The sequence below is a fragment of the Lynx canadensis genome, chromosome A1 (genome assembly GCF_007474595.2).
Source record: "Lynx canadensis isolate LIC74 chromosome A1, mLynCan4.pri.v2, whole genome shotgun sequence".
Lineage (NCBI taxonomy): Eukaryota > Metazoa > Chordata > Mammalia > Carnivora > Felidae > Lynx > Lynx canadensis.
The window spans coordinates 220,384,803-220,398,649 of record NC_044303.2 but is presented as its reverse complement, the minus strand read 5'-3'; the positions used below and the strand labels follow the sequence as shown (position 1 = coordinate 220,398,649).

The window sequence follows — 13,847 nt, the reverse complement described above, 5'->3', positions numbered from 1 at the left end:
CTCCACGTGCTCGACTCAGATCTGTTCACCCCCGGAAGACTGCAGTGGGAAGGTCAGGGCAGCTTCCTCTCTCTATCCTAGTTGGAACTACTCTTTCTCCCGTTACCAGGTTTGACTTGATTGTACCTACATTATTAAGGGTGAAAGGAACCTGGTCTAATATGGTGGGCACAGTTGGTATTTCTGGCATTCTGTTTAAGGTTAGGTTATTCTTTCATGGATCATGTTTTTTCAGTTTTTGGAAGATCTTTCTTCTAGAAATTTACAGTGATCACTTTTTATGAGGCATTGTACATCAAAAGAGCTCCGAAGAAATACAGATAAGTAAAAAATAAAAGCATATACCTTGGCTCTCCAATCTTGACTTTTTAATAACATTGATTTATGTGATGCAAATCCCAAAATTTCATTTCCACTTTACTTACAATTACTGCAGAAATAGAACAGGGGGATAGTTGGCACTTATTTTTTTGTTGGTGGCTCTTGGGTTCTGTGCTCTCTCAGAGATTAAAAGAGTCCCATAACTTCCTGTTAGCTTTACTTATTATTTTCTCCTTCTCTTAAAGGCAGATACTTCGTGAGCAGAGAAATTATATTTTCTCTACTATATGCTTAATAGGAGTAATTAATACCTGAGTAGTGGGTCTTCTAGATATTTACTGAAAGAATGAATGCATACTTCATTTTTAGGGGGTTTGTGGAGACCATAAGTCTACAGAAAAGGATGATTAAGAGGCTGGAACCAAATGCATGACTTCAAGATTAGATAGGGCATGAAGGAGAGGAGATCTTAAGAGAAGTCCATTTCAGAAAGTGAATACTAGATACTAGCCCTTTGTCCGATATGTCATTTGCAAATATCTTTTCCCATTCCGTTGGTTGCCTTTTAGTTTTGTTGGTTGTTTCCTTTGCTGTGCAGAAGCTTTTTATCTTCATAAGGTCCCAGTAATTCACTTTTGCTTTTAATTCCCTTGCCTTTGGGGATGTGTCGAGTAAGAGATTGCTACGGCTGAGGTCAGAGAGGTCTTTTCCTGCTTTCAAACTCCACACCCGAAAAACAAATAACCCAGTGAAGAAATGGGCAGAAAACATGAATAGACACTTCTCTAAAGAAGACATCCAGATGGCCAACAGGCACATGAAAAGATGTTCAGCGTCGCTCCTTATCAGGGAAATACAAATCAAAACCACACTCAGGTATCACCTCACGCCAGTCAGAGTGGCCAAAATGAACAAATCAGGAGACTATAGATGCTGGAGAGGATGTGGAGAAACGGGAACCCTCTTGCACTGTTGGTGGGAATGCAAATTGGTGCAGCCGCTCTGGAAAGCAGTGTGGAGGTTCCTCAGAAAATTAAAAATAGACCTACCCTATGACCCAGCAATAGCACTGCTAGGAATCTACCCAAGGGATACAGGAGTACTGATGCATAGGGGCACTTGTACCCCAATGTTCATAGCAGCACTCTCAACAATAGCCAAATTATGGAAAGAGCCTAAATGTCCATCAACTGATGAATGGATAAAGAAATTGTGGTTTATATACACAATGGAATACTACGTGGCAATGAGAAAAAATGAAATACGGCCTTTTGTAGCAACGTGGATGGAACTGGAGAGTGTGATGCTAAGTGAAATAAGCCATACAGAGAAAGACAGATACCATATGGTTTCACTCTTATGTGGATCCTGAGAAACTTAACAGGAACCCAGGGGGGGGGGGAAGGAAAAAAAAAAAAAAAAAAAAGGACGTTAGAGTGGGAGAGAGCCAAAGCATAAGAGACTGTTAGAAACTGAGAACAAACTGAGGGTTGATGGGGGGTGGGAGGGAGGGGCGGGTGGGTGATGGGTATTGAGGAGGGCACCTTTTGGGATGAGCACTGGGTGTTGTATGGAAACCAATTTGTCAATAAACTTCATATAAAAAAAAAAAAAAAAATAAAAAAAAAAAAAAAAAAAAAAAAAAAAAAAAAAATAAAATTGCCATTCATAAATAGGCACATATTGAAAAAAAAAAAAAAAAAAAAAAAAAAAAAAAAAAAAAAAAAAAAGAAAGTGAATACTAATGGCAACTCTGGAAGGAAGAAATGAAATTACAAACGGGAGCAGGTTCAGAAGCAAGAACCCAAAAAGAACTAAAATAAAGATTGAGTTATTTAGGAAAATGTAAAAAAACTGGCAAACTAGGACAGTATTTCTTGATCTTAGCACACTTGATGTTTGGAACTAGAAAATTTTATGGAGGTCTGTTCTATGCATTGCGGGTTTTAGCAGTAAACTTGGATTCTGCCAACTAGATCCCAGTAGCAGCCCCTTTACTGCCACCACCTGATGGTTTTATTGTACCAAAAAATGTAGACAGTTACCCTAATTATTTTTAAAGTATTATTATATTTTCACTTCCTGGAGTGAATTGTCTTACTATGCTCACTCAAAATCAGGTTATTATTACCCAAATATGTTATTAATTTTTTGGTGTGTTAGGGGTTTTTCTCAGTATCTGGTTTTGATTAAAAGTCTAATTTTAACATGCTCTTCCCCACTTGAGAGTAATTATTATATAAAATGAATACAAAATTTTTGTAGTAAATAAAATTAGTATTTCTTTGACCACTGTTTATCTGTTACAGCTTAAACTAAATTCAAGAGTATCTAGGTTTTTTTTTTGTAGTTTAAATTCATGTTAATTAATAGACAGTGTAGTATAGATAAGAGTATCTAGTTTAATGTCATTATGTATATTGTTTGAATATTTGGAACCTAGATATTTGAAATTATTTGTCCAGGGTGACTGAATCAGGCAATAAGAAACCGAGATTAAAAGGTATACTTAAATAAAAATAGTTTATAGTTATAATGATTCTCAAATCTTAAATTGGAAAAATGTAATATGTGTATAGAAAGATGCAAAATGAAAGCAGCATAGTACAAAAATAGATTACTTGAATTTCAAATATAAACCCCTTGCTATGGAAGTTAAAGTGAGGTGACATGGTGTTATCCTATAAAGGAAACTTCTTAAAGGCAAATTTTGTTATTATCTCACTGAAAAGAAAAAATAACGACAATTATATTTTGATTCAGGATGTATTTGATTGAATGGTTAGAGGAAAATGTGTTTTGATCATCAAGAGCTGAACAAAGAAATGCTTTGGGTGAGTTCATTATTGGCTGGCTTCGTTGTTTTTTGATTGTTTGTTTAATTTTAGAGAGAAAGAGCCAGGACGGGGGTGGGAAGGGGTGGAGAGAGAGAGAGAGAGAGAGAGAGAGAGAGAGAGAGAATATTAAGCAAACTCAGTATGGAGACTGATGCAGGGCTGAATCCCACGACTCTGGGATCATGACCTGAGCCGAAATCTAGAGTCAGACGCTCAAGCAACTGAGCCACCCGAGTGCCTCTTGGCTTGGTTTCTTAGTAACAGTCATGTCAATGACAAATGGGCGACTGATCTATCTCTTTTTCTCTTTCTTTCTCTCTGTTTATTTCTTCTTTTTTTTCTAAATGGATTTTAAAATTCTCACATACTTTATAATGCAAAATATTATTAAATTAAAAATGAATATATAGTAAGATGAATATATTAAAATTAATGTGGATAAAACTAACATATACAATTACATAACATGAATATATAAATTAAACCATTCACATAATCATAGTTGATTTCATACATGAAGGAATGAAGGCTAAGAGAAGTAGGTTGATTTAACCACTATGTGAAAAATAGTAGTAGAAACAAGGTTATATCCTAAGTCTTCTGATCATTGATTACATGCTTTTCCTTCTTTTTTAAGTGTATTTATTTATTTATTTATTTATTTATTTATTTTTGAGAGGGAGACAGAGTGTGGGAGTGAGGAGGGACAGAGAGAGAGGGAGTAGAGAATCTCAAGCAGCTCCACACTGTCAATGCACAGCCGGACACAGGGCTGGAACCCACAAACCATGAGATCATGACCTGAGCCAAAACCAAGAGCCTGTTGCTTAACCAACTGAGCTACAGAGGCTCCACAATTATATGATTTTCCTAAGCTTCCCTCAGCTTTTACCCAATGAGAAGCAATAGGTTTTTCCCTCTGTTTCCCTTAATCAGTAATGGGCTTTTATCTGAGAAATTATATACCAATCCATTCTTTATAGGATTTGGTTGGCAAATTGTTTGGTATTAAAAAAAAAAAAAAAAAAAGATTCCCTCTTCACGCATGTGCTTTCAGTCTTGTCCTCACCCTATCAGTGTAATTCTCTCCATTTTCTTATTCTGAGCTTCTCAAATATTTCCCACTACAATGGGGTGTCTATCATTATCTTCCATATGTCAAGGAATTAGAACATGTATTACTAATATATCTAAACCAACATAGATACATCATTAAGCATCAATGTTACATTCCTACTTTAAAGGTAGTAAAAACTGGAAGTGAAATTTCTGAAAGAAAGGATAAATATGTATTAGATTTACTGTAAGTACTTTTAGAAAGAATATTTAAGAATTTAAAATGTTTTATATCCATTGTAGTATATGTGTATTAAAATATTCTATATTGCACATTACCTTTTTGACATCTGCAAATCTGTTTATATCTAAATAAGGTTTTTAATTGTATAAGTAACTAATGCAATATAAATAATAAGTAATTAATGCAAGTACTATACTATAGAAAAGGAAAATGTTTAAATAGTTATTTCACAGGTCATGACATGAATAAATGATTCAAACTACAAAGTGGTCCTGAAATATAAACCAAAAATTAGATACTCTGGGCATTAGAAGTAAGCTTATAGCTACAGAATCTAATAAATTTCTGTTGATCTAGTAATTCAGCACATATTACATAGAAAGGAACTAGTGGACACATCCCATAAATTCCTTATGTTTGTTCTTATTGAAGAGTTTTCTGACTTGCCTTGTTCAAGCAGAGTAAATAAGAATAAAATTTGGTTTGTATATCAAGATGCATATACAAGTATTACCAGTTTTAATTACCCATAGGGATTTAAATTCTAGACTAGTCCCCCCTCCCCCCAAAGAACCGAGCAGGACCAGATGATTCTGGGAATTCAATCCAGTGCAACTCAGGTCAATTCAATCAATGAAATATTAAGCTCTATTCAAAGAGCCAAAGACAAAGTGAGGTGTGAAGTATAGGACTTGATCTCAAGGTGTTGACACTCTTCTGGGAGAGAACAAATGAAAGTGCATAAGAAGTCACTTGACTATCATGAGAGAGTATACAATGCAATGGTAACTTAATTTACCAACACTTATCAAATCCTTATTAAAATGGACTAGGTAAAAGAAAGCACAGGCAAATAACCCAAATAAGCTCTTTGTTCAGGAAGAACCAAAGGAAATTATTTACTGTATAGTTTCTTTGGTGTAGATTTCTGTTATTATATTTTCATGTGGTTGCTTTCATTAACTAAATGTTGCCTATCACAACAACCATAAAATGTACCTTAACCCACTGATCTTGGACACCCAATCAGATGCGACCTGTGATAAGTCTGCTACTGTGTGCTTTCTGGTAATATTGCTCAGATTGCTGCCACTTTTCCTTCTCCTTATAATTGATATAACATTTAACCTTTAATGTCATCTATGCCATATTGCCAGACATTTAAAGATGACTGAAATGATTGGAACATGAAAAAACATATCAAAGTGTTTTAAAATCAATGAAAAAATACTTTACATAACTTTTAAAAATAGTTTTTTCTTAGAGGATTAAAAATTATTAGCACATTTTAATTGTTTGGATGAAGCTATTAAAGTTTAGGTTAACACAAAATTCTCCATCACGGTAATGTATCTATCATAACTTTATAGTGTTAACATAGGATGTATTAACATGTGATTATATTTACTTTTATCTTGCTAGTGTTTCCCTTCCTTCTTTGATATATTTCCATACTGTCCATAAAAATAATAACCATGCCTATTAACACAAAACCTTTCTTAAGACACTAACTTCTACTACATTCAGATAGTGCCAAAAAAAGAACACTCAAAATGAATAGAAGATAGTTCACACAAGCATTCATTGTTACTTTTCATTCGACTCCCAACCACAACTAATTTTCCTCACTTTTATAAGTGAATAGAGTAGAAACTTGTCTGTCCACATATCACAATAAGTAAACCACTTCTACCTGCTTGTCTTCTATGTATTTTCCTTTATATAAATGTGCCCACAGTGAGACTTAAGAAAAGTAAATAACATTCATATCTGAAATAAGTTTTCTTATAAAAAAGCTATTTTTTTTGGCCTTAGGTCATATTTTTTATGACATTTGCTTTCTCATTCTATAGAATATTAAATTACTTTTAAATGTCTTTTCTTCCCTGTGAAAATCAAGAGTGATGGGAACCATTGCATATGTATGTATGTATCTATCTATCTATCTAGTCATTTCAAGTAGCCAGATTGACGTATAGTTTTCTCACTATCATTGATTTCTGACTACAAATTCTAAAAGCGTGATTTTAGTACTTCTTTAATCCATGAGGAAATGGACAGAACTAATTCTATCCAGTGAATTTCTACCTTTACCATGCTGTATTTATTTATTCTGTGGTTTTTCAAATTATAATTTCTATTCCATAAACAAAAATTGCTTTATGGATATTTAGAGAATGAAATTTATAAGAATGATGATCTTGATAACCTTCAAATTTTCTTAAGACATGTAAAGAAAGAATGTAAATATTTGCCATGTCAGTGCAAACTTACCTTGCCCACGTATTGGTAATCAGATCCTGTGTATTCCTCCAGTAAGAAAAATTGATTCCACATCCACCCACGTTTTTGACGATGCAGAATTTTGCCATCACTCCTAGGTACACGTGCACCTAAAATTCTTTGCTGGGGTACAGGAGTCCTTCTGAACATTATCTCTGGAGAACAGAAATGTGGCAGGCATACCCAGAGTAGAAACAGTAGCAAAAATTGGTATATTGTCATAGTTCACTTCTTGAAAATTTCCAACGTGGATGAAGAGAAAGCAGTCCTGTTTTATTGAGTTGAATTTTACTGTGTTTCAACTGGTTTCCAACATCTCATCAATGTTTTGGACATGTTTCCAAAAGCTTCAAACAAAAAAACAAACAAATAAAAAAGAGTCAGTTGAAAACATTATGAATGTTACCTGTTACCTTAAATATGAAATTGATAAAGATTAGTAGCAAACAAAATACCTACTTTCCTGCTGTTTTATAAAATAATGATTACTTTTGGAAGATATTGCTTGTCTAGTAACATGTCAGCAATTTATGAAAAGATCATGGTAAATAGTGTCTTTCAGACAAATTTTAAGGAAGGGGCATATTAAGCTTTGTTTCTTCTTTTGTGATTATAACAGTTTTCAGGAATTATGATCCCTATATGGAGTAGGGATGAAGTTAATTTTGCACATCAATTTTTTCAGAGTAACTTAACATAAATTAAAAAACTGAAAACAAAATATTGATTTAATTAAAGCTACAGAAAACATGCATCTGTTGTGCGATACAATGATATTTGAATGTTTTTAAACAGCAGCAGTTTCTTCCAATTTAATTCTGCTCAAAGGTAAAAGCAATATAAGAACAAATAAAACACTTGAAGTGCCTTTGGCTGAAGAGTTCTCTCTTCCCTCTTAAAGTGGAAAAAAATCACTACTAAAGTAGATCCATTTGTAATATAATTCATACTACTGTGTAGAGGGAGTGAATGACATTGTCAGCTGTACTCCCACTACAAAAGTTCTGAGTCTAGAACTCCACACTGCCCCAGCCTGACGAGGGAGGGCCATAGATTCCAGGCTGCTCTCCACCTCCCTCCCTCTGCTTGCTTCCTCAACCCAGGTAACCCTATTAAATATAAATCAGATTATGTCACTTATCTGAACAAAAAACTCACATGAAGTCTCCTCTCACTTTGATTAAAACCCATGCCTTACAAAAACCTACAATTCTGTACTTGATTTCATGACTACTGGTCACTTCTCTGACCTCATATTTTACCCCAATCCCCCATGTCACTTCCTAAAACTGACTCCTTTCCAGCCAAAGTGTCCTTCTTCTTTCACCTTGCAATACACTTCATATTCTCCTCTCCTAAACTAGAACTTTCTACTTTTTCCTTCTATTTGTAATGTTTTTCCACATAGAGGTCCACTTGGTTAGACTTCTTGCCTCCTTCAGGTCTTTCTTGAATCCTCCCCTAATATTCCATATATACCCATATACTATAAGTGCTTTATTTTATTCGGGATGCATTCTTTCTCCCTGCTGTAATCCCATGGGTTGTTTTGCTACTGTATAACAGACTCTTACACACAGCAGATGATCAATAAACATTTTAATTGAATAAATGAATATATTGTAAGTTGATTAAAAAATCTGAGTACCATTCCTTTTTCTATGTAGTTATGCTCCAACACTTATGTATGGAAATACATTTTTGAAATCATAATTACTTTATTTTATTCTTTGTTTATATTATTGTTAATCCTCACAATCTTGTTTTTATTTTAAAATCTCCTCTATAGATTGTTCTTTGTTTGTTTCCTGTTAGGTAAGGATTTCATTTCAGAATAGGATAAAACATTTCTTATAAAAAAGTAGTTTTGGTACCGAAGGATTGAGTTCCTTTTCTCTAATATGGCAAGCATTCTAAGTCCTCCAGAATTGACACTGACATTTATGCTTTCATCCACAATAATCTGTTAGCAATCTGCTTATTCTTTTCGGTTTTCTTTTATTAAGAAGATTTAAAAGTTAATGCAAACATGTTTTACAAATAAGATTAATGGTGAAGCAGTATTCCCTTGAGTGTATTAAATGACAGTGGAGTTCTCTACAGCATGTGAAGCATTCAAAATGACAGATGTAAACTGTATTAAAAAATCATGTATTGCTACACTTGGAGTATAGAAATTATCTGATACATAAAATGATTTTACCTTACAAAGCACTGACATTACAGAAACTTAAATTGATTGGATTGTAAGTAATAGGAACATTTACCAACCAATGTTTGTCTTTTTATGTAACAGGGCATGATAGATAATATTTCCAGAAACTTTCACTGTTCCTAAAAATTAGAGGACAGTGTGTATAATTTACTGTATCTACTTTCTGTGAAAGCTTTAACACTTATTGAAGCAACATTCTCATTTCATCTCTTTTTTTTCATTTTAAAAATATATTCCAGCAACTATAAGATATATTGGCAATCATTTTCAATGCAATTATAACTATCTATAATTTTAAAAGTTTAAGCATCAATATTTTGGGGAAAGAGTAGGTGGAGATGATAACTGTGAAAATTGCTAGTAAATAACTGGAGCTCTACATACGCATGGAATTTTTTTTCATCATTTTTCTGGTTTCCTATATGTTAAAAATATATTTTACATGAATTAAATATTTGATAAACCATATCAAATGATGACAAGATTAAATAAAATTTTTAAAAGCAAAAGTTTTAAACTTTTTAAATGATTTTTTAATTTATTTTTGAGAGAAAGAGTCAGAGAGCAAGCAGGGGAGGGGCAGAGGGACACACAGAATCCCAAGCAGGCTCCAGGCTCTGAGCTGTCAGCACAGAGCCTGATGTGGGGCTCAAACTCACAGACCACAAAATCATGACCTGAGCTGACGTCTGACGCTTAACCACCCAGGTGCTCCCAAAAGTTTTACATTTTGATTATTTTGATTTATGATTTTTTTCTTTTATTCGATTGGGCTTTTGGTCCCATATCTAAAAATCTTTGGGGACACCTGGGTGGCTCAGTCAGCTAAGCATCTGACTTTTGATCTTAACTTAGTTCAATATTTCATCTGCCCCTCCCCTGCTTGTGCTTTCTCTCATCCTCTTTCTCTCTCTTTCTCTCAAATAAATAAATAAACTTAAAATCTATGCCTAACTTAAGATCAAAAAGATTCATCTCATGTCTTCTTTTCAAAGGTTTATTGTCTTAGTTCTAACACTTAGGTCTATGATCCAACTTGAATCAGGTTTTGTATATAGTGAGAGATATGAATTGAAGTTCTTTGTTTTGCATATGAATATCTACTTTCCCAAGCTCCATTTGTTGAAAAGTCCATTCTTTCTCCTCTGTATTGCCTCTGTGCTTTTGTCAAAAATCAGTTTGTCTACATATGTGTGTCTATATATGTCTACATTTGCATTTTATATTTAAATTTTATAATTACCTTGAAATTTCTATATAAAAGCCTGTAAGGATTTGACTGGGATTGCATTGAATCTTTAGATAAATTTGGGGAAAATGGCCATCACAGCAACATTGACTCTTCTGACCTAAAAACCCTATATATCTCTACATCAATGAGTTCATCTCAGTAATGTTTTAGAGATTTCAGTGTACAGATCTTGCTTACTTTTAATCAAATATTACCCTAATATTTTCATATTTCATTGTTATTTTTATTTCTAAACCACTTTATTGAGATATGATTGAGATACAAAAATCTGTTCATGTTTAATTTATACAACTTGATGAGCTTGAACACTGTTAAATACATTACTTAATAATGATTTTAAATCATTAAAATATGTTTAAATATATTTAAAAAAAGACAAGCCAACAATATATAATAACATATTACATTTGGTTATAGACATATCTAGAATATACAAAGAATGCTCAAAATCCAAAAATCAAAAAGCATAAAGTCCAATAAAAAATGGGGAAAGTATTTGAACCAACATTTTTACCTATAGAAAGCAAAAATGTACATGAAAAGGTATCCAACATTGTTCGTTATCTGAGAAATGCAAATTAAAATGACCAACTATTGGGGCACGTAGGTGGCTTATTCGGTTAAGTGTCCAACTCTTGATTTCAGCTCAGGTTATGATCTCATGTCTTAAGGTGGAATCTCAGCGCTGCTTAAGATTCTCTCTCTCTTTTTTCTCTTTTTCTCCCACTGCCCCTCCCCTGCTTGCTCACACACTCTCTCAATAAATAAATAAATAAATAAATAAATAAATAAAGTGACTATTACCAAGTGTTAGTGAGAATGTGGAGGAACTAGAACAATTCTACACTATTAATGGGAATGTAAAGTTATATAATCTCCTTGGAAGATAATGTGGTAGACTGAAATAATGACACCTCAAAGACATTCACATTCTAACCCCTGGTACCTGTGGAATCTGTAAATATGTAAAAGGGACTTTGCAGATGTTATTAATTGAACGACTGTAGAGATTTCAAGAGAGTATTTTGGATTATTTAAGTGGGATCATTGTAATCATAAGGATCCTTGTAGGAAGAAGGCAGAAGGATCAGAGTCAACAGTAAGAGATAAGATCACAGAAGCAAGGGGTCTGAGTGCCCTGAGCAAGAGGGCAGCAGCCAGCATGCAGGAAGCTTAGAAACTATAAAAGGAAAGCAGTGGATTCTCCCCTGTGGCTTCCAGATGGAACACGGCCCCTCGACACCTTGATTTTAGACTTTGACTTCTGGATATGCAACAACATAAATCTATGTTGTCCTAAGTCACTTGGTTTGTGGTAAGTTGTTACAGTAGCAAGAGGATTGGTAGATGCTTAAAACAGTAAAAGTACATCTGCAATATAATCCAGTCTTCTGCTCCCAGGTATTTATAAAAGAGGGATGAAAGTATATGCTCATTTAAACGTTGTATATGAATGTTTACAGAAGTTTATGGATAAGAGAAAAAACCTGGAAACAAGCCAAATGTTACAGGTGGATGGATAAACAAATTAGAGTATATCTGTACAATGCAATGTTACTAAACAATAAAAAAGAATGATATTTTTTGGTTTCACATGTAAGGAGTTTGAAATTACCACTCCAAGCTAACACAACACAAACTTGAACAGATTAAAAAACCAGCAATTCTTCTTGGATCCATAAGAGACAGAGGACTCTGGGCAAACTACTGCTCCCAAGATTGGAGAGAGAGACATGTGAATAGAAGGAAACAAGACTTACCAGCAGAGACTCAGGAGCAGAAACCATCTTAGAACCAGTAATGGTAGAGGAAAACTGAACTATAATTGACAAATTAATGGAGGCTTAGTGCACACAACTCTCAAAATTAAAAACTCCAGGAGACTCAGCCATGCTGTTTGGGGAGGTGCTCCTCAATACTTGGAGATTTACCTGTGGGGGACTCACCAGTTTCCTACAGTAAAATGTTATAAAAATCCCCATATGCTTTCAACAGGGAAGGAAATATTTTGAAATGCCTCAGAACACTGTGTTCCTAACAAGGTCTGCCCTCAGGGAAACTAGTTAACCAGAACCTAACTTGGAGTATTATCAAAGCCTAACTGACCTGAGGGAAGGGAAATACAGAATTCAATCCCATATAACCTTCAGGTTTCTCCTACAGAGGGAAAAAAATGAGAAATGCTTGTGAAGTTCACAGTATAAGGGCATAGGCTCACTAAAAGTTACTAATCAGAGGCTATAGAACGCTTCCCCGCCACACACTTAAACATCCCATTACTACAGGACCATTTACAGCAGTTGCATTTCCAGTACAATATATCCAGCTATCAAGAAAAAAAAATTACAAGGTATACCAAAAGGCAAAAAACAAACAAACTGGAGAGACTCAGCAAGCATCAGAATCAGACATGGCAGGAATGTTGGAATGATCAGACTTGGAATTTAAAGTAACTGTGGTCAATATATTAAGTGTTCTGATGAATCAGGTAGACAGCATATAACAACAGATGGGCAACGTAAGTAAAGACACGAAATCCTAAGAAAGAACTAAAAAGAAACGCAAGAAATAAAGAACACTGTCCCATAAATGATTAGGCTCATTAGTAGACTGGACATGGCTGAGAAAAGAGTCTTTGATCAGGAAGATATACCAGTAGACTCCTCCAAAACCTTACACATCCATCCTTATATATTTGTCTAAACCCATAGAATGTATAACACCAAGAGTGAACCATAAGGTAAACTATGGACTTTGAGCAATTGTGATGCATCAATATAGGTTATTCCTTGGTAAGAAAATATACCATTCTGGTAAGCAATGTTAATGGGAGAGGCTATGTATGTGGGGGGGGGGGGAGTGGATATATTAGAAATCTCTGTTCCTTCCTCTTAAATTTCTTGGAAACCTAAAAATGCTGCAAAAAATAAACAATTCATAAGCACACATATAAAATAAAAATAGGGAATTGTATGAAACAAACCAACAGTTAATTTGTCCCATGTAAATTCTTCCTGGGTATGGTCTATGCAGCTAGAAACCCAGTTTTAGACTTTTCAAAATATTGCTCTTTCATTATAAATACCACAAATAAATATTCTTTCACTAAACTCAAAATGTGGAGCATCTTTGACACTTCCATTAATTCAAGCCCATCTCCAACATAGTCTGTCAATATATACCCTTGTTTTTGTTTTCTTCTTCATAGTGGTCATCTTTTTTTTTTTCTTCCTATTGTATGTGACAACACACTATTTTACTTATTCATTTATTTATTTTTTATGAAAGAGAAAGAGTGAAAGTGAGCAGGGGAAGGGAAGAGGGACAGAAGGAATCTTAAGCAGTTTCCACACTCAGCAGGGAGACTGATGTAGGGCTGGGTCTCACAACCCTGAGATCATGACCCGAGTCCTAAGTCAAAATTAAGAGTTGACTCTTAACCAGCTCAGCCACCCAGGAACCGTTATGTTTTTTTTTTATTTTTTATTTTTTTTATTTTTTGAGAGAGGCAGAGAGCAAGCGAACCAACACACTATTTTATGTTATCATTTCATGCAAAAAATGTACACTAACAGGTTTCCTTAACCTTCATTTTTTTTACTTAAAATATATCCTGCGGGGTATTAGCTAAATTAATTT

General features: G+C 34.2%; 1 protein-coding gene across 1 annotated transcript in view; it reads right to left on the bottom strand.

Annotated features, from left to right (window-relative positions):
* LOC115525116 (cadherin-10) overlaps positions 1-7,085 on the bottom strand; it is a 123,276-nt gene extending 116,191 nt beyond the window's left edge. The window contains exon 1 of the mRNA XM_032594642.1: positions 6,733-7,085. Within this exon, the coding sequence (XP_032450533.1) occupies positions 6,733-6,963 (231 nt within the window). The 5' untranslated portion in view covers positions 6,964-7,085. The remainder of the gene's footprint in view (positions 1-6,732) is intronic.
* Positions 7,086-13,847: the final 6,762 nt, after the last annotated feature.